The sequence below is a fragment of the Triticum aestivum genome, chromosome 2B (assembly GCF_018294505.1).
Source record: "Triticum aestivum cultivar Chinese Spring chromosome 2B, IWGSC CS RefSeq v2.1, whole genome shotgun sequence".
Classification (NCBI taxonomy): domain Eukaryota; kingdom Viridiplantae; phylum Streptophyta; class Magnoliopsida; order Poales; family Poaceae; genus Triticum; species Triticum aestivum.
The window spans coordinates 642,867,659-642,889,170 of NC_057798.1; the positions used below are offsets into that span (position 1 = coordinate 642,867,659).

A 21,512-nucleotide genomic window follows, 5' to 3' on the forward strand; every position below is an offset into this window, starting at 1 on the left:
TCGTAGATTTTCTTTTTTAAATTACTACGTTTCCCAACACCTGGACCAAAGCCCTGTTTTCTACTAGTGGAACACAGGAGAGGGAGGGTGAAGCCATGGGAAAGGACCGCGTTAGGGTTACCTGTTGCCAGCCACCGAATGAAGGTGGCGACAAATGCGTACATGCTCGGTGGAATATGGGAGGGGTGCCGTTGGGAGCCAGCTGAGCGGTCGCTAGTTTTCCTTATTCAAAGTAGCGTGGTATCTTGGTTATGGTTAAGAAAAATCTGTTGGAAGCAGAATGTTCGTGGCCATTGTCACGCACTCCTCGGCACCTAGCCAGCCTGACGAGGAGGCGGACAGCGAGGCACCAGTGCAACAACGGGAGGAACAAGAGAACCAGGAAGAAGGAGAAGAGTAGAGGCAAGCATGGGGCCACATGCAGAGAAAGAGTGGACTAGTCATAGGATGTTTGTGTCATGACATATAGGACCCAAGGCCCAAGGAGAGGTTACATGTAGCCAAGCGTGCGTTGTAACAGATGACTATTGAGAAATATCAGAAACTCTCTTTCTAAAATGCCAAACGGAGACCGAGCTCCATGAAGGTCTTTATTTGAAAACTTTAAAATTCAAATTTTTCAGTTTTATTTTTTTTAAAATAAATATACATATACCTAGATACATAATGTACATCTGTGCAAATTTTTAGGTCGAAATACAATAAAATGTGAGCTACACAAAAAAGACAAATATGAAGCTTTTTAGCATATGTACTGTTCATCTTTAAAGTCCATGATTTTGTTTTTTTTTGTGTAGCTCGCAATTCAAGGTATTTCATCCTAAAAAATTTCACACATACACTTTACATCCTTGCATAAATGTGTAATTTTTTTTCAGAACTTTTTTAAACTAAAATTTTTGAATTTTGAATTTTTCAAAATAAAGGGCACCATGGAGCTCGGTCTTCATCTTGTGGTAGCGCTCCTTCGGCTTGGAGATGGACTGGCACAGCTGGTGGTCGTCGTTTGGCGTCATGGTGGCGTCGATGGTGGAGGAACCTGCCAAGGTTGGTACCTCAATCTGCTCTGAAGATGGACCAGTGGGAGATGGTGGCGACGACACATGTGAGTGCGTCCGACTGGATTGTGCCCCGGACCCGGTATGTGGCTCGGTCGGGGCTACTGGCTTTAGATGTTAGGCCTAGGTGAGAGGACTGGGTATATGGCCCAGCTTGCACCCCTTCATCATTTGGATAGGAGTAGCGGCATATGTTGCCAAGATGGCGAGTTCAGACATTTTGTTGTACTACTTTGTAAGGTCCTCGAGAATAATCAATAAAAATGGCTGCATGCATCTCCCAGATGCAGAGGCCGGGGGTCATCTCCTTTTAAAAAAAATGAAGTTCGGTCTCCAAAATGCCCTACTCAAACTCTTTCCCTTTCTCCAACTCTGCTTCTCACCTACCTCTCTTTCTTCTCGATCGCACCTTCTTCTTGCTCGATCCCTCATCCCCTGCTGTCAATCCTGATGGGGCCGTTACAGCCATGCACTCGTGCATTTTGCTAGGGGGTTAAGCAAGCTTTTTTTGAACTCTCCAAGCCTCTTTATTTAATCAGTGGTAAATAACATTGTATCTTTTACAATAAAAGGGGCTAAGGCACTAGGGGCCTCATCAAACCAAGTACTAGGGGGAGAGAACCTAGCTAATCTTGCTAGCTCATGAGCAACCGAGTTTGCTTCGCGGTGACAATGCTCGAACCGGACTTGAACTAGATCACGCGACATATGATAACATCATCTATAACTGCTGCAGCCGGTCCAGCAAAAAGGCCACCATCTTGCATTGCTTGGATCACATTATTATTATCAGAATTTATCACCAGCCTTGAGCACCCATAGCTTTGCGCCAAGTTAAGGCCGAACCGAAGCACAAGGGCTTCAGCCATGAAAACATCCATACATTCACCAACGACATTATTTCATGTTGCCAAAAAATTCCCAGAGCTATCCCCCAGTATGCACCAACTGTACCTTGTAAAGTGTCGGAGTCAAATGCCGCGCATCAATATTGAGTTTCACTGTCCCAGCAGGCGGTTGCACCCACGGATTGTTCTGGATTTTCGCCTTCGGTAGAGAGGCAGCCAAGATGTTTGCTACAAGGCCCCGAACCGATGCAACAATTTTAGAAGCCTGGGTTGTCCGCTCTTTATGGACAAGCTTTCTACGTTCCCACCACAGATACCACGATGCAATTGACACAATAAGATTCAATCTTTCCTGTCCCAATACAACTGTTTCATTTGCAGGTAGGTTCAATAGATGTTCAAGCACAGCTTCTCCTGAATGGTCTATCGCACATGCTCGTGAAATAACCTCCTCAAGTCCCAATTCTGTCTAGGCTTGTTTCGCCTTTGGGCACTGGAATAACATGTGTTTAATACTTTCATGCCGATCGCACGCCGGGCATTTTGTATCAATCTTCATGTGTCTATCAGCCAGTGTAGTTCTACATGGTAGAGTTCCATGTAATGTTCACAAGAAAATATTTTTACTTTGGCAGGGCAAGGTAGTTTCCACATTACATCCCAGGTACGGTTCAGTGATGCGGAACTAGGTCCATGTGTGGTTCCTCTCGCCTCATACTTGAACTTCCACGTGACATAATGAGCTGATTTCACCGAGAACGTCCCTGTTTTTGTCGGATGCCATGAGATGAAGTGTCCTCCATCTCGAAAGCTCGTAGAGGTATCGACAAGATGCGTGGTACATCGATGGGCCAGAACATCTGCTCAATCAATTTGCAGGTGTAGTTGGTCTTCTATTGTTGGATTGTGGTATCCATGCATCTGACCAAATCTTTATTTTGTGTCCATCTCATATCCTCCAAATATATCCCAACTTCAAGGTCTCCACACCATCCATGATACTTTGCCAGGTATATGAGGCTTTCTTCTTTAGTGTTGCATTAAGTAAGTCCCTTTCCGGATAGTATTTTGCCCTAAGAATCCTTGCACAAAGAGAGTCAGGGTTATCAATTAGTCGCCAAGCTTGTTTGGCCAACAAAGCAAGGGTAAAGCAGTGTATATCTCGAAACCCCATTCCTCCCTCTTTTTTTGGGACACACATCTTCCACCAGGCGAACTAGCGCACCCTCTTATGAGTAGCATCATCACCCCACCAGTATTGCGCTATCGCATCTGTAATTCCTTTGCAAACTTTTTAGGAATTTTGAAGACCGACATAGCATACGATGGTATTGCCTGAGCCAGTGATTTAAGTAACACCTCCTTCCCACCTGATGATAATACCTTTTCCTTCCACCCACTGATTTTCTGAATAATTCTGGCGATTAAGTAATGGAAACAATCTGTTCTATCCAACCCAACTCTAGCAGGCAGCCCCAAATACTTATCATTTAATGATTCAGTCATAATGTCAAGAGTGGTGCAGACTTGTGCTTTTTGCTCCACTGATGTGCTTGGGCTGAAAAAGACACTGCATTTCTCAACGCTCACTTTCTGCCCTGAGGCCAGACAATACATATCAAGGACAGATTTCAAACATGAAGCATTCTGATCATTGGTCTTCATCAGAATGAGTGAGTCATCCGCAAATAATAAATTAGTCACGGCAGAAGCTTCTCTACAAACCCTTACTCCTTCCAAGTCAGCTGATTCTTTCAGCATGAGACAATAGCGCTGTTAAACCTTCGGTACAGAGAAGAAAAAGATACGGTGTGTTAGCTTCATCTAGAAAAGGTGAATCAAACTCCGTTCTTTTTGGAGAAACGTATACTATACTAACACAGACTTTGTGTGTTCCGATCTCCGGGGAGAAAATATTATTTTAAGGGAAGTTAAGAACTACTGCTTGTACATACCGGCCATTTGTTTCCTTTTTTCGTGGAGAAACGCAAGAACTACTGCTAAGCACAGACTTTGCATGGTCCGAGAAAAGTGTGAAGACAAACTTTGTGGCGAAACGGACGTAACTCTTATCTCCAAGCGTTTGCGTAACAGTGCTATAAAAGGATTTGAGCAAGAATGCATCACGCATCAATCACTCTTAACCCAAAGCGCAGAAAGCATTAGTATGACGATCATGCGGATGTTCCTAGCTCTCTGCGCCCTTGGGTTCGTCGCAGGAGTAGTAGAAGGTAATCTAGGGAAATGTGTACTCATGGGTAATGATGAAATGTCAGCTGCTAATCAATACTGATTGCTTGTTTTGCAGATGGATCGTCGTTTGACGTCAGCGCTTACCCGGTCAAGTGGGACGAGGACCCATCTGGTAACTTGCTTAACCTCTGTTGCTTCATTGGTTCGACCACTAACTAAGTGAGCATCCCTTCACATCGTGTATATCATTCTTTTGCAGTGGGATCAGGTGACGTGGCCGCTCCACCGTGTAAGGGTTCATCTTTGGTGGCTAGTTGATATCTAAGCGGATTTTTCTTTGAACCGGATCTTGCTTTAATAAACTGACTAAATGCTGTTACTGTTTGCAGCTCCCGGTACTGAGGCGCCGGCACCGCCTCCGAAGCATCACATGATGGTGAAGAAGGGCATGCTGTTTCTGGAGCGCGACCTCTTTGCCGGGGCGCTCCTGCCGGCAAACACCCGGCTGGGCTACGTCAGACGCACGAGTTCACCAGGCCCAGTCATTTCAAGTACTACAAGCCCAGTACCACCCTTCAGGTACAGCAGTTTCGAGAAAATCTTGAAGTTTTACAATGTAACCCACGGCTCCAAGCAAGCAGGGAGGATCTCGGAGACTCTCCAGTTCTGCGAGGAGGCAGGAGACAAGGAACCACACGTGTGCGCAACGTCTGTGGCAGCCGCGAGAGAGTTCGCCGCCACCGTTTTGGGCACCAAGGAGCCGCGCGCGGTCACTTCAACCCTTCACGGGCGCACAGAACCCCTCCGCTACGTGGTGGCGCCCAACGGAATCGCCAGCGTCGGCGGCGACGCGGTGGTGCCATGCCACCCCCTGGCGTACCCTGTGGAGGTCTTTTACTGCCACAACCCCAGCAACGTGCAAGCACTCCGTGTCCAACTTGTTGGACAGGAGGACCCTTCCGTCGGCGCCACGGCCATCGCAGTATGCCACAAGGATACCGGCGACTGGGATGAGGCGTACTTCGTGATGCTGAACGGATCCCGTGGCGAGCCGATATGTCACTTCATGCCGGCCAATTACCTCCTGTGGCTCTAGGAGGTGAAGACACGAGCAGCAAGTACGAGAGTTGAGAGACAGCCGGCCGGTGACGTGTAATTTCGGACTTAGTAGCCGATCTAGCTTAAATAAACGTCACTGTATCTGTATGCCCTTACCAGTTATTGTAAGCGCATGTAGCGCAAAGATATATGTACCCCGAAAAATGATATGACACAGTCATACAGATATAGTATATTGTGATGATGCGTGTCATGTTTTTTCTTTTTTTTTTACAGAAATGATGCGTGTCAGTACTAGTTTTAGCTAGCTCATAGACTTTTCCATGAAATCAGACTCCATGCTAGCCAGCACCGAAATCATGCCTGACAAACCAATCATAGCAAATTAGTGTTATATATATTGCAGCTATGTATTCCCCATGTTCACATATACTCCGTATAAGATGTTCTAACATTTTTGTGAGTTGGATGTATATAGACACTTTTTTGTGTGTTTGTTCGTTCATTTCAGTTTGTATGTAGTTCATATTAAAAGATCCAATCAATTTAACATTTGTGAACGGAGGGAGTACATTTGAAGGAAAGATTAGAGCACCCCACTCTCTGGGCTGACTCATTCTCTAGCAAAAATAAATATCACTCTCTGAAATCTCCATCATTCTCTCACCTGAAGCCTCTCGATCCTGAGCTCTCGGTGTCTCTCTCCATCTCAATCCCACTCAACAGTGTTTCTCTCCCAACAACCTTCCTGCCCACGTCAACATCGGCCGCCCTTCAACTCCAGAACGCCATGCCGCCCAGCCGCCGCCTGGCTGCTACTCTCTCCGTAAACTAATATAAGAGCGTTTAGATTACTATTTTAGTGATCTAAACACTCTTATATTAGTTTACAGAGGGAGTATCCTGTCAAGTCCCAGGCGTTGTATACAAGCTTGACGAGTTTCAGTTGGGTGTAGCAGTTATGGTAAAACAGTTCAACTTGATCCAACGGCTCAGATCACTCCTCGTTCTCACATGGACAACCACTATCGGATCAGTTTTAACCTAAACCTGGGCATCGGCAGCCCGAGCCCAGAAATCTCAGGCCGGGCCGGGTCGGGCTTGTCATTTGGGCCAGGCCGGGTCGGGCTTGTCATTCGGGCCAGGCTCAACTTAGCAGGCTGTCATACATTTGAGGCTGGGCTAGGACTTTGATTTTCAACCCGAAGTAAGCTTGGCTCGGCCCGAACATACCACCTCTTCTCAAATCTGATGCATCCCCTCCGCAAATCCCACTAGCTCACCACCCAACTGCCATATAAAACGTCCCATCACGGGAGAGGCGTTGCAGCAACCGAGCTTCACTGCTCTCTATATTTGAACATTTTAAAATACAGGTTTTTGAAGTTTCAAAAAAATGTGAAATTTTTCCCAGGGATACATATATACATTCCGATTACACGCGTCAAGTTTCGGTAGAAATTTCGTTTTGTTTTGGGCTATATAAGAAAATAAATAAATTTCTGACAGTATATAGGATAAAAAAGGTGCCATTTCTGTCAGAAATTTCTCTTTTTTGTATTTCCTAAAATACAAAGTATTTCTTTTCCAGATTTTACCATGCCTTAGGAATATGTGTATGTATCCACGTATTTGTTGTAACATTTTTTTGAGTACCAAAAATGTGTTTTTCAAAAATTTCAAATACCAAGAGCAGTGGAGCTCGGTAGCTGCAAGCGCTTTTCAATCCCATCACCCAGTTCACAAACCTAAGGACATCTCCAACAACGACATGCAAATTGGACACCGTATCTGCCTGCGAACCGGCGGGGGACTAGTTCGCAGACACTGATACGGGAACGTGCCATCCAAAATAAAAGTGCAACTATGAAAAGTCTACATTTCAATCCCATACTAACCGCACGGTTTAAAATTCAACCATGAACTTCAAAACCGATCGACATACATCTTGAACTAACCATGTGGTTCAAAAATCATCCCTCGTCTCGGTTTTGACTATGTCAAGTGGTTTTGACCACATTAAACGTTGACTGGACACCCAGGAAATAAAAAAGAAAAGAAAAAGGCCCTCGCTTTCTCTCCTCCTCTCCTCTCTCTCTCTATTGAGAGATGTTCTGGACGCCGATGCCTGACTGGAGCCAGTCTTGCTGCCGATGCCGTCCCAAGCTTGCGAGGCGCCCCTCGCACGACCACTCCCTGCCGACCATCACCCAGCGCTCCTCCCTTGGCCACGCAGCATCACCACCCAACACCGCCAGCGCGAAGCAGCTAGGTGGCGAAGTGAACGGCGAGCACGGGGCGAAGTACGAGCGCGCCGGCGCCCTTCAGTAAGAACCGGACGACGGGCTTGTATGGAAGCTCGTCGAGGTCGGCACCACCCGCGGAGATCCCGTCCACGAGGGTTCGCCGGAGTCGACAAAGACGAGTGGCAGTGCGGTTGTCGTCGGGATCGGCGTTCCCGTGCTCGCCTTCTTTGTCAGGGTCTAGCCCTAGCTCTCCCTCTGGTTGCTCTCTCTCTCTCACTGGCTCAAACCGAGGAAGAAGAAAGAAGGAGGGAGACACATGACACGGTGGTTCCGGGACATGAACGGCTTCTTCCTCGAGCATGAATTCGAATCCACACTTACAACAGTACACGGGTGGAGCTTTATATGCAGGCGCGCCCACACGATGCCGCGCTCTCCAATCCTCCACGCCGGCGCGCTCCGCACACCCTGACTCGTGCCCCCCCTCTCGCACAAACGAGATCAACGCGGCCAGGCTCCAACAGAACGCAGCGGTCACCCCCCGCTACTATCGCTAACTAACCCACACATCAAGTGCGCGCACACACGCACACCCCGCGTCACACACACGCACGCACGCACACATGCCAAACACAAGTCGGACTATGCATGTACAATGGTTAGACATAGGCTCGACGCGGCCACGAACCGGACCTGGCGCGCCCGATGCCAGTCACCACCGCAGGGACATGGCTTACTGCGCCAACAATCACCCTTGAGCCACGACGTCGCCACACGCCTCCGGCACGAGCCACCGCTCGCTGCCGCTGCAGCAACCCGTACTCTCGTTCCCTGCAGTGCTGCGCCACTGTTCCTCCATGATCGTCCCGGCAAGCTGCCGCGACCTCTGCGCCACCATGCAAGTCCTCCGCGACCTCCTCGTCTCCGCGACCGTCGTGCTCGTCGCACGCACGACATCTGACCGCACCGCCGCACGTCGCTGTCGCAACACGCTTGTCATGCGCCGCAGCCTCCATGTCCGCCACGCTAGCCGTGCGCGCCGCAGATGCCACCGCGCACCACAGCCCCGAACCTGGTAGTTTCAGTGCCAAATGTTTGTGTCTAGCCCTAGCTCTCCCTCTGGTTGCTCTCTCTCTCTTTCACTAGCTCAAACCGGGGAACAAGAAAGGAGGGAGACACATGACACGGTGGTTCCAGCGCACGAACCCACCGCACGACGGCTTCTTCCTCGAGCATGAACTTGAATCCACACTTACAACAGTACACGGGTGAAGCTTTATACGCAGGCGCGCCCACATGATGTCGCGCTCCTCACTCCTCCATGCCCGCGTGCTCCGCACCCCCTGGCTCGCGGCCCCGTCGCGCACAGACGCGATCAACGCGGCCGGGCTCCAACAGAACGCTGCGGTTACCCCTGCTACTGTCGCTAACTAACCCACGCATCAAGTGCGCGCACACGTGCACAACCCGCGCCACACACGCACGCACACATGCCGTACACAAGTCGGGCTATGCATGTACAATGGTCAGACCCAGACAAATGCTCGACGCGGCCACGGACCGGACCTGGCGCGCCCAACGCTAGTCACCACCGCGGGGACATGGCTTATTGCGCCAATATTCTTCCGTGGGGTGACCAAGGAGGTTCGCGGCAGCGAGGCAACCATGACATGGTGGTCGGAGGCACCGATTGTTGTCTCTTCCGTCGGCAATTGCTCGGCCGGGTCGGACACAGCGAGCGGCAGCATAGAGTACCGAGCGATGTGAGGCGAGCGACTCGCGGTGAGCTTGCCGCCTTCTACCAACATCATGCTTGTGGCTCACGGCGAGCTCGCTGCTTCCTCCGGTTCGGTGGCCCCACCCTCTTCCAACCTGTGTTTTGATTTTCGGCCGAAAAAAGTGGATTTCGGCCATCTCGGCCTGGGGCGAAAAGTATATTTAGGCCGAAATTGCTCAAATTTGATAAATTTTGGTCAAATTTAAGTCAAATTGCAGTCAAATTTTGGTCAAATTTCAGCCGAAATTTTCGAAAATGGCCGAAATTTGGCCATCTCGGCCCAGGGCGAAAAAAAGCTCAAACCGAAAATCAAAACACAGCTTCCAACTCCGCCCCCGCCTGAGCCTCGCTGTTGCAGCGGCATCCGCTGCTTCCGCACGTTGTCGGTGCGCTCACCCGCTACTTCTCCTGCATCAACAAAGGGTAGCAGCATCTTGATGCCAATGCAGTCCTGGCTCTCCCATGTCCAGGTTGCCGTCCGGAGATGTGCATGTCTCTTTTACGCAGCCTTTGTGTGTGCGTGTTGCTACTTGTGAGCTGCGTTGGGATTTCCTCGAAGAGGAGAGGATGACGCAGTAATGTAGAGATAGGTATTTTCCTCAGTTAAGAACTGCTACTTGTGAGCTGCGTTGGGATTTCTTCGAAGAGGAGAGGATGATGCAGTACAATAGAGATAAGTATTCCCCTCAGTTAAAAACCAAGGTTGCCAACCCAGTAGGAAAAAAATAAGGCCGTTAACGGCGGTTAGTCCCTTGTGATAGAACCTTAGATCGGAGTGGGCTAGGAGATCCGGTGAACCTACCTTCTCCTGGTGCGGACGAACTCGATCCAGCACCGGCCATGGTGATGGCGGAGTGTGGGCGAGGTGGTGGCGGCGGAGCTTCCCGTCGGCCTAGCGCAAAACCCTAGATCGGATTGGTGTTTCGGTGGTGTTGTGGTGCACGGTCAACCTCGTGATGCGTGCCCCGGCACCCCACCTCTTTATATTGCGCTGGCGACAGGGGCCCACCAACCATGGATTGGTTGGGCGCCCCCGATCAGGGCGCGAGTCAGGGGCCCGTTCGACCCGTTGGGTTCGAACGGGATAGAGATCAACGTAACATTCTCCCCCTTGATCTCAACTTTACTTTTAACCTTATACTTTCTAGTTTATTTGTTTCATCATATATTGGTACATAGAGCATGTTTCATCGTCACAGCTCAATTGCCGATAGAATCATACAGCTACAACATACGTTATGTTCAGAAACAAATTCTGTTCCTTTTGGGCCTATCCAGGAATCATAAGGCTTTCCCTTAAACCCATGCCGGCTAAGTGTTCCTTGAACACATTGGGTGGTAAGCCTTTCTTTAGCGGATCCGCAAGCATATCTTTTGTCTTTATATGCTCGAGACTTATAGTTTGATCCTGGATTTTATCTTTCACAACATAATACTTTATCTCTATTGTTTTGGCAGCATTACTCGACTTGTTATTGTGAGCGTAAAATACCACGGGCTGATTGTCGCAGTACATCTTTAGTGGTTTGTTAATACAATCTACCACTTTCAAGTCGGGTACAAATTTCTTTAGCCATATCGCCTGCCCCGTGGCTTCGAAGCATGCTATGAATTCTGCATACATCGTGGATGATGCAACTGTCGACTGTTTGGAGCTTTTTCACGAAATAGCTCCCCCAGTGAGGGTGAATACATATCCTGGCGTGGATTTTCTATCATCTTTGTCCCCCGCAAAATCTGCGTCTGAATACCCTTTTATCTCTAGGGAATCAGATCTCCTGTATGTTAGCATGTAGTCCTTCGTGACTTGCGCATAACGCAATGCTTACTTTACCATCTTCCAGTGCTCTATGCCTGGATTCTCTTGATATCTACCGAGTACCCTGGTGATAAAGGCTAAGTCAGGGCGAGTGCACACTTGTGCATACTGTAAGCTGCCAACTGCCGAAGCATATGGTACTCCTTTCATTTGATCGATCTCATACTGATTCTTGAGACATTGAAATTTCCCAAAATTATCGCCCTTAACTATAGGAGCAGGTGTGGCTTTACTCGCATGCATATTATACTTTTTAAGAACCTTCTCCAAATATGCTTTCTGCGATAGTCCTAAGACTCCATTGTTTCTATCTCGGTGAATTTCTATGCCCAAAACATATGATGCTTCACCAAGATCTGTTATATCAAAATTCGAGGATAAGAACTTCTTTGTTTCTTGTAGTAGACTAACATCACTGCTAGCAAGCAGAATGTCATCCACATACAAGATTAGGAAAATATATTTCCCATTTTTAAACTTTGCATAAATGCAGTTATCCTCAATATTTTCTTTAAATCCAAAACTTTTAATCGTTTGATTAAACTTTAAATACCACTGCCTAGAGGCTTGCTTTAATCCATAAATGGATTTCTTTAGGCGGCATCCCATATTTTCCTTGCCTTCCATGATAAAACCCTTGGGCTGTTTCATGTAGACATTTTCTTTTAAATCTCCGTTTAGAAATGCCGTCTTTACATCCATTTGACGTAACTCTAAATCAAAATGAGCAACTAATGCCATTATGATTCTGAAGGAATCCTTACATGAGACGGGAGAAAATGTCTCTTTGTAATCTATTCCTTCTCTTTGTGTAAATCCTTTTGCCACGAGTCGTGCTTTATATTTTTCTATATTCCCTTTAGAGTCATACTTAATTTTGTAGACCCATTTGCAGCCTACTGATTTGGCTCCTTTAGGAATTTCCTCTAAGTCCCAAATATCTTTGGAACTCATTGATTTCATCTCGTCTTCCATTGCCTTCATCAACATCGATGAATGAGGGCTTATCATGGCTTCTTCATATGAGGTGGGATCTTTTTCCATATGAACCATTTCTGTGTTATAAACTTTAAAGTCAGTAGAAATAGCTGACTTTCTTGGTCTTGTAGACCTTCTAAGGGCCTCAGTTTCTGGCACATTCTGTGCCTCAACTTCTGGCACTTCTTCTAAAATTTGCTGCTGCACCTCCCTTTCATGCTCAACAACTGGTTCAGTCGGCTCCTGACGGACAGGTTCCGGGTCTGCCCCCATAGTTGTCATGGGTGGAGTTGCAACTGGTAGTGAGAAAAATGGCTCCTGAATCATCGGATTAGGTGCATGCACCCTCTTCTCCTCAAGATCAATTTTCCGAGCTACCAAGCTCTCCCTCATCATTTCGTCCTCTAAGAAGACTGCATGTCTCGTTTCTACAAACTTTGTATATCTGTCTGGGCAGTAGAAACGAAAACCCTTTGATCTGTCTGGATAGCCAATGAAGTGGCAACTCACTGTTTTGGGATCTAACTTTCCAATGTTTGGATTAAACATTTTGGCCTCAGCAGGGCACCCCCACACCCTGAAGTGTTGTAGGGATGGCACCCTTCCTGTCCATAGCTCGTACGGTGTTTTGGGCACCGACTTGCTTGGTACTCTATTGAGAATGTGAATGGCGGTTTTAAGCGCCTCCATCCATAATCCCAATGGCAAGTTGGAATAACTCATCATGCTACGCACCATATCCATAAGTGTACGGTTGCGCCTTTCAGCTACTCCATTTTGCTGAGGTTCGCCCGGCATTGAATACTGGGCAACTATGCCAGTCTCCTACAAGAACTTTGCAAAAGGTCCAGGGACTTGGCCATATGGAGTGTGCCTACCGTAGTACTCTCCCCCACGGTCTGACCTAACTATCTTTATTCTTTTATCATGCTGATTTTTAACTTCAGCTTTGAATATTTTAAATTTATCCAATGCTTCAGATCTTTCTTTGAATGGATAAATATATCCATAGCGAGAGTAATCATCTGTGAATGTTATGAACGAGTCATATCCATCCACACTTTTCACCGGAAATGGTCCACAAATATCAGTGTGGATGATTTCTAGTGTGCCTGTGCTATGGATTGCACCTTTTTTGATTTGTTTTACGTACTTTCCTTTAACGCAATCTATGCATTGTTCTAAGTCTGAAAATTCTAACGGTGGAAGAATTTCACTTTTGACTAATCTTTCTATTCTCCCCTTCGAAATATGGCCCAAGCGACAGTGCCATAATTTCGATGAGTCGAATGTTCTTTTTCTTTTCTTTTGCTCTTTATTCGACATGGAAACATTTTCTTTCACATTGCAAACGGAATAAACTTTTTCACGAAGTGATAACAAATAAAGCTCATCATGTGGTAAAGCATCACCCACATAAGCATTATTATACCAAATGGCACACTTGCCATGTCCAAAATGACATTCATAATTATCTTTGTCCAAACAAGAAACACTAATTAAGTTTCTATGACAAGATGGAACAAATAAAACATCTCTAAGTAGAAGATTGAATCCACCAGCTAACTCCAAGGAGATATCACCGACAGCTTCAACTTCTGCTTCAACTCCGTTTGCCACTTCAATGCGTCTTTCGCTTCTTAGCGTAGTTTGCGTCGAATGGAATCCCTGTAAAGAATTTGCAACATGAACAGTTGCTCCGGAATCAATCCACCAAGTGGATTTTGAAAACTGTGTATACAAGGATTCATTGACAAATGAAACTATATTGTTACCTCTTTTTGCCATGACTGACTTCAGCCAAGCAGCGCAGTCTTTCTTGTAATGCCCTTTCTGCTTGCAGTGGAGACACGTGTCTTTGTCCACTGAGAAAGGTTGTTGCTGATGCTGATGCTGATAGGGGGCTTTTCCATTCTTTGAAGGAGAACTTTTGTTGTTTTGATTGTAGTTCTTTTTCTTCCAATCCTTCACATAGTTGATTGAACCACCATGTGCGGCTTTGAGTCTGTCCTCTTCTTGGACACACATTGCTATTGTCTTTTCAATGTCCCATGTTCCAGGTGACATATTATAGTTTACAACAAAAGTTGCAAACTCCTGTGGCAGTGAAGCCATGACCAGGTGGACCAGGAGCGCTGGTTTGATCTCCAGATCTGCATCCATGGGCTTGAGCTTTGCTGCCATATTACTCATCCTGAGGATGTGCTCTCTTATTCCACGACTACCACATGTGTAGCGTTCTGTCATCAGTTGCTCTAACACCTAGGTGGCATAGATCTTTGAAGAGCCAGTGAACTGGCTCTTTATCTTTGTAAGCAACTCCCCTGCGGAAGTGCACTCTGGAATGGAGCCCACAATGGCGCTCTCAATTGTATTCTTTATAAAAGTCATGCACTTTTTGTTTGCATTGACCCACTTTTGGTTATCTATGAGGTAGGACTGCTCCAAAGGAGCATAGTCCCCCTTCTTTTTAGCCCATGCAGCATCATCATCAGTGGCCTCTCTTACTGGCTCTATGGGTCTGACCGGCTGTGGTTTCACCACAACCCAGTCAAGATCAGCACAAATAAATGCCAGTTCAACTTTCTTCCTCCACTCAGTGTGGTTGTCACCTCTGAGTGTCGGAACTTTTTTTAGGCAACTCATCAAGTGAAAGCCTCCTGAAATCACAATTTAAGTGACATCAATAAAACAATCATATGCAATAATCTAACGTTGGTCAGTGCAATTAAATCTATATTACCGTTGGGCAAAATATTAGAGATAAATGCACCTTTAAATTTCAATAATAAAACATGATCATGTTATTAACAAGGTTGGTCATAAAAATAACATAATCATATTCATTTCAATAATCACTTTAACATGCTCTTAAAAACATAATTCCTTTTCAACTTTTATTTTCTTTTAAAGAGCACTAATTATTTATTTACGCAGCGGAAAAATGTGAATAAAAATTCACGAACTTTTTACTTTTTACAGGAACTTTTCTTTGACTAATTAAAAAATTCATGAACTTTATTATTTTCTTTATAAAATAAAAATAAAAATCATGAACATTTTCTTTTACTGGACAAAAAAAACTTTGGATTAATTTGAACAAAAAGACTATATAAAAGAAAAAAATAGCCAGTGCCAGCCGGCCTCGGCCTGGCGCGGGAGGCCCGCAACGGCCCACGGTCTGCTCCCCCGCGCGCTCGCGCGAGCCGAGCCGCCTCGACCTGGCCTGGGCCGCCCGCAGCTGCAGCCTTGGCCCAGCGCCTGCGCGGCTGCGCCCGGGACTGCTGGCCGCGGCCCAGCATGCAGCGTAGCCCGCTTGCTCTTTCGGCCCAGTTGGCCCGATGGAGCGCTAGGGTTTCAGTGCGGCCGTTGGATTCAGATCGACGGTCCAGCGCCCGTTTCGGCCGAGCAACAAGGCCACCGCGCCGCGCAGTCGGGGAAACCCTAACCATTTCGCCCCCACGCGCCTCTCTCGCTCGCCGTTCCTCTCTCACCCGCTCGCTCGGTTCCGGTGCTAGAGCCACCGCCGGTGCGGCGAGCCAGGGCAGAGCGGCGATCCAGGGCGGCGCCCTGCCGAGCCAGCCCCTTCCCCTTCCTCCTTTGGCAGAGAGAGAGCGACGGTTGTGCCTCCTCTCTCGCCTCTCTCACGATGCGGAGCTCGGGGCTGCGCCCCGATGAAGGAAATATGCCCTAGAGGCAATAATAAAGTTATTATTTATTTCCTTATAATCATGATAAATGTTTATTATTCATGCTAGAATTGTATTTACCGGAAACATAATACATGTGTGAATACATAGACAAACAAGAGTGTCACTAGTATGCCTCTACTTGACTAGCTCGTTAATCAAAGATGGTTATGTTTCCTAACCATGAACAATGAGTTGTTATTTGATTAACGAGGTCACATCATTAGTAGAATGATCTGATTGACATGACCCATTCCATTAGCTTAGCACCCGATCGTTTAGTATGTTGCTATTGCTTTCTTCATGACTTATACATGTTCCTATGACTATGAGATTATGCAACTCCCGTTTACCGGAGGAACACTTTGGGTACTACCAAACGTCACAACGTAACTGGGTGATTATAAAGGAGTACTACAGGTGTCTCCAATGGTCGATGTTGGGTTGGCGTATTTCGAGATTAGGATTTGTCACTCCGATTGTCGGAGAGGTATCTCTGGGCCCTCTCGGTAATACACATCACATAAGCCTTGCAAGCATTACAACTAATATGTTAGTTGTGAGATGATGTATTACGGAACGAGTAAAGAGACTTGCCAGTAACGAGATTGAACTAGGTATTGGATACCGACGATCGAATCTCGGGCAAGTAACATACCGATGACAAAGGGAACAACGTATGTTGTTATGCGGTCTGACCGATAAAGATCTTCGTAGAATATGTAGGAGCCAATATGGGCATCCAGGTCCCGCTATTGGTTATTGACCAGAGACGTGTCTCGGTCATGTCTACATTGTTCTCGAACCCGTAGGGTCCGCACGCTTAAGGTTACGATGACAGTTATATTATGAGTTTATGCATTTTGATGTACCGAAGGTTGTTCGGAGTCCTGGATGTGATCACGGACATGACGAGGAGTCTCGAAATGGTCGAGACATAAAGATTGATATATTGGAAGTCTATGTTTGGACATCGGAAGTGTTCCGGGTGAAATCGGGATTTTACCGGATTACCGGGAGGTTACCGGAACCCCCCGGGAGCCATATGGGCCATCATGGGCCTTAGTGGAAAGGAGAAAGGGGCAGCCCAAGGGGGCTGCGCGCCTCCCCCCTTCCCCTAGTCCTATTAGGACTAGGAGAAGTGGCCGGCCACCCCTCTCCCTCTTTCCCCCTTGGGAATCCTAGTTGGAATAGGATTGGGGGGGGAGTCCTACTCCCGGTAGGAGTAGGACTCCTCCTGCGCCTCTCTCTCTTGGCCGGCGCACCCTCCCCCTTGGCTCCTTTATATACGGAGGCAGGGGCACCTCTAAACACACAAGTTGACACAAGTTGATCCACGTGATCGATTCCTTAGCCGTGTGCGGTGCCCCCTGCCACCATATTCCTCGATAATACTGTAGCGGAGTTTAGGCGAAGCCCTGCTGCTGTAGTTCATCAAGATCGTCACCACGCCGTCGTGCTGACGAAACTCTTCCCCGACACTTTGCTGGATCGGAGTCCGGGGATCGTCATCGAGCTGAACGTGTGCTCGAACTCGGAGGTGCCGTAGTTTCGGTGCTTGATCGGTTGGATCGTGAAGACGTACGACTACTTCCTCTACGTCGTGTCATCGCTTCCGCAGTCGGTCTGCGTTGGGTACGTAGACAACACTCTCCTCTCGTTGCTATGCATCACATGATCCTGTGTGCGCGTAGGAAAATTTTTGAAATTACTACGAAACCCAACAGTGGTATCAGAGCCTAGGTTATTGATGTTGATGTTATATGCACGAGTAGAACACAAGTAAGTTGTGGACGATACAAGTCATACTGCCTACCAGCATGTCATACTTTGGTTCGGCGGTATTGTTGGACGAGACGACCCGGACCAACCTTACGCGTACGCTTACGCGAGACCGGTTCCCTCGACGTGCTTTGCACAGAGATGGCTTGCGGGCGACTGCCTCTCCAACTTTAGTTGAACCAAGTATGGCTACGCCCGGTCCTTGCGAAGGTTAAAACGGAGTCTATTTGACAAACTATCGTTGTGGTTTTGATGCGTAGGTGAGATTGGTTCTTACTTAAGCCCGTAGCAGCCACGTAAAAACATGCAACAACAAAGTAGAGGACGTCTAACTTGTTTTTGCAGGGCATGTTGTGATGTGATATGGTCAAGGCATGATGCTGAATTTTATTGTATGAAATGATCATGTTTTGTAACCAAGTTATCGGCAACTGGCAGGAGCCATATGGTTGTCGCTTTATTGTATGCAATGCAATCGCGATGTAATGCTTTACTTTATTACTAAACGGTAGTGATAGTCGTGGAAGCATAAGATTGGCGAGACGACAATGATGCTACGATGGAGATCAAGGTGTCGCGCCGGTGACGATGGTGATCATGACGGTGCTTCGGAGATGGAGATCACAAGCACAAGATGATGATGGCCATATCATATCACTTATATTGATTGCATGTGATGTTTATCTTTTTATGCATCTTATCTTGCTTTGATTGACGGTAGCATTATAAGATGATCTCTCACTAAATTATCAAGAAGTGTTCTCCCTGAGTATGCACCGTTGCCAAAGTTCGTCGTGCCCAGACACCACGTGATGATCGGGTGTGATAAGCTCTACGTCCATCTACAACGGGTGCAAGCCAGTTTTGCACACGCAGAATACTCAGGTTAAACTTGACGAGCCTAGCATATGCAGATATGGCCTCGGAACACGGAGACCGAAAGGTCGAGCGTGAATCATATAGTAGATATGATCAACATAACGATGTTCACCATTGAAAACTACTCCATCTCACGTGATGATCGGTTATGGTTTAGTTGATTTGGATCACGTGATCACTTAGAGGATTAGAGGGATGTCTATCTAAGTGGGAGTTCTTTAGTAATATGATTAATTGAACTTAAAATTTATCATGAACTTAGTCCCTGATAGTATCTTGCTTGTTTATGTTGATTGTAGATAGATGGCTCGTGCTGTTGTTCCGTTAAATTTTAATGCGTTCCTTGAGAAAGCAAAGTTGAAAGATGATGGTAGCAATTACACGGACTGGGTCCGTAACTTGAGGATTATCCTCATTGCTGCACAGGAAGAATTACGTCCTGGAAGCACCGCTGGGTGCCAGGCCTGCTGCTGGAGCAACGCCAGATGTTATGAACGTCTGGCAGAGCAAAGCTGATGACTACTCAATAGTTCAGTGTGCCATGCTTTACGGCTTAGAATCGGGACTTCAACGGCGTTTTGAACGTCATGGAGCATATGAGATGTTCCAGGAGTTGAAGTTAATATTTCAAGCAAATGCCCGGATTGAGAGATATGAAGTCTCCAATAAGTTCTATAGCTGCAAGATGGAGGAGAACAGTTCTGTCAGTGAGCATATACTCAAAATGTCTGGGTATAATAATCACTTGATTCAATTGGGAGTTAATCTTCCGGATGATTGCGTCATCGACAGAATTCTCCAATCACTGCCACCAAGCTACAAGAGCTTCGTGATGAACTATAATATGCAAGGGATGAACAAGACTATTCCCGAGCTCTTCGCAATGCTGAAAGCTGCGGAGGTAGAAATCAAAAAGGAGCATCAAGTGTTGATGGTTAACAAAACCACTAGTTTCAAGAAAAAGGGCAAAGGAAAGAAGAAAGGGAACTTCAAGAAGAACAGCAAGCCAGTTGCTGCTCAATATAAGAAACCCAAGTCTGGACCTAAGCCTGAAACTGAGTGCTTCTACTGCAAGCAGACTGGTCACTGGAAGCGGAACTGCCCCAAGTATTTGGCGGATAAGAAGGATGGCAAGGTGAACAAAGGTATATATGATATACATGTTATTGATGTGTACCTTACTAGAGCTCGCAGTAGCACCTGGGTATTTGATACTGGTTCTGTTGCTAATATTTGCAACTCGAAACAGGGACTACAGAATAAGCGGGCACTGGCAAAGGACGAGGTGACGATGCGCGTGGGAAACGGTTACAAAGTCGATGTGATCGCGGTCGGCACGCTACCTCTACATCTACCTTCGGGATTAATATTAGACCTAAATAATTGTTATTTGGTGCCAGCGTTGAGCATGAACATTATATCTGGATCTTGTTTAAATGCGAGACGGTTATTCATTTAAATCAGAGAATAATGGTTGTTCTATTTATATGAGTAATATCTTTTATGGTCATGCACCCTTGAAGAGTGGTCTATTCTTACTGAATCTCGATAGTAGTAATACACATATTCATAATGTTGAAACCAAAAGATGCAGAGTTGATAATGAAAGTGCAACTTATTTGTGGCACTGTCGTTTAGGTCATATCGGTATAAAGCGCATGAAGAAACTCCATACCGATGGACTTTTGGAACCACTTGATTATGAATCACTTGGTACTTGCGAACCGTGCCTCATGGGCAAGATGACTAAAACACCGTTCTCCGGTACTATGGAGAGAGCAACAGATTTGTTGGAAATCATACATACCGATGTATGTGGCCCGATGAATATTGAGGCTCGTGGCGGATATCGTTATTTTCTCACCTTCACAGATGATTTGAGCAGATATGGATATATCTACTTAATGAAGCATAAGTCTGAAACATTTGAAAAGTTCAAAGAATTTCAGAGTGAAGTTGAAAATCATCGTAACAAGAAAATAAAGTTTCTACGATCTGATCGTGGAGGAGAATATTTGAGTTACGAGTTTGGTGTACATTTGAAAAACTGTGGAATAGTTTCACAACTCACGCCACCCGGAACACCACAGCGCAATGGTGTGTCCGAACGTCGTAATCGTACTTTACTAGATATGGTGCGATCTATGATGTCTCTTACAGATTTACCGCTATCATTTTGGGGTTATGCTTTAGAGACGACCGCATTCACGTTAAATAGGGCACCATCAAAATCCGTTGAGACGACGCCTTATGAACTATGGTTTGGCAAGAAACCAAAGTTGTCGTTTCTTAAAGTTTGGGGCTGCGATGCTTATGTGAAAAAGCTTCAACCTGATAAGCTCGAACCCAAATCGGAGAAATGTGTATTCATAGGGTACCCAAAGGAAACTGTTGGGTACACCTTCTATCACAGATCCGAAGGCAAAACATTCGTTGCTAAGAATGGATCATTTCTAGAGAAGGAGTTTCTCTCGAAAGAAGTGAGTGGGAGGAAAGTAGAACTTGACGAGGTAACTGTACCTGCTCCTTTACTGGAGAGTAGTTCATCACAGAAAACTGTTTCAGTGACACCTACACCGGTTAGTGAGGAAGCCAATGATAATGATCATGAAACTTCAGATCAAGATACTACTGAACCACGTAGATCAACCAGAGTAAGATCCGCGCCAGAGTGGTACGGAAATCCTGTTCTGGAAGTCATGCTACTAGATCATGATGAACCTACGAACTATGAAGAAGCGATGGTGAGCCCAGATTCCGCAAAGTGGCTTGAAGCCATGAAATCTGAGATGGGATCCATGTATGAGAACAAAGTATGGACTTTGGTTGACTTGCCCGATGATCGGCAAGCAATTGAGAATAAATGGATCTTTAAGAAGAAGACTGACGCTGATGGTAATGTTACTGTCTACAAAGCTCGACTTGTCGCAAAAGGTTTTCGACAAGTTCAAGGGATTGACTACGATGAGACCTTCTCACCCGTAGTGATGCTTAAGTCCGTCCGAATCATGTTAGCGATTGCCGCATTTTATGATTATGAAATTTGGCAGATGGATGTCAAAACTGCATTCCTGAATGGATTTCTGGAAGAAGAGTTGTATATGATGCAACCGGAAGGTTTTGTCGATCCAAAGGAAGCTAACAAAGTGTGCAAGCTCCAGCGATCCATTTATGGACTGGTGCA

General features: G+C 46.3%; 1 protein-coding gene across 1 annotated transcript; it reads left to right on the forward strand.

Moving 5' to 3' along the window:
* The first annotated feature begins 3,981 nt into the window (after window positions 1–3,981).
* On the forward strand, window positions 3,982–5,399 carry LOC123046450 (BURP domain-containing protein 4). Its single transcript, XM_044469824.1, has 4 exons — window positions 3,982–4,137; window positions 4,215–4,271; window positions 4,359–4,388; window positions 4,489–5,399. Exons 1-4 carry the CDS (start codon window positions 4,074–4,076, stop codon window positions 5,193–5,195), a joined length of 858 nt encoding a protein of 285 aa, XP_044325759.1. The 5' UTR covers window positions 3,982–4,073; the 3' UTR covers window positions 5,196–5,399.
* Window positions 5,400–21,512: the final 16,113 nt, after the last annotated feature.

Bases quoted from the DNA above. Each gene is read 5' to 3' on its own strand.
- LOC123046450 (XM_044469824.1), top strand. From the start codon at position 4,074: ATGACGATCATGCGGATGTTCCTAGCTCTCTGCGCCCTTGGGTTCGTC. The intron at 4,138-4,214 runs GTAATCTAGGGA...CTTGTTTTGCAG, and splicing joins CGTCGCAGGAGTAGTAGAAG to ATGGATCGTCGTTTGACGTC. The intron at 4,389-4,488 runs GTAAGGGTTCAT...TACTGTTTGCAG, and splicing joins TGACGTGGCCGCTCCACCGT to CTCCCGGTACTGAGGCGCCG.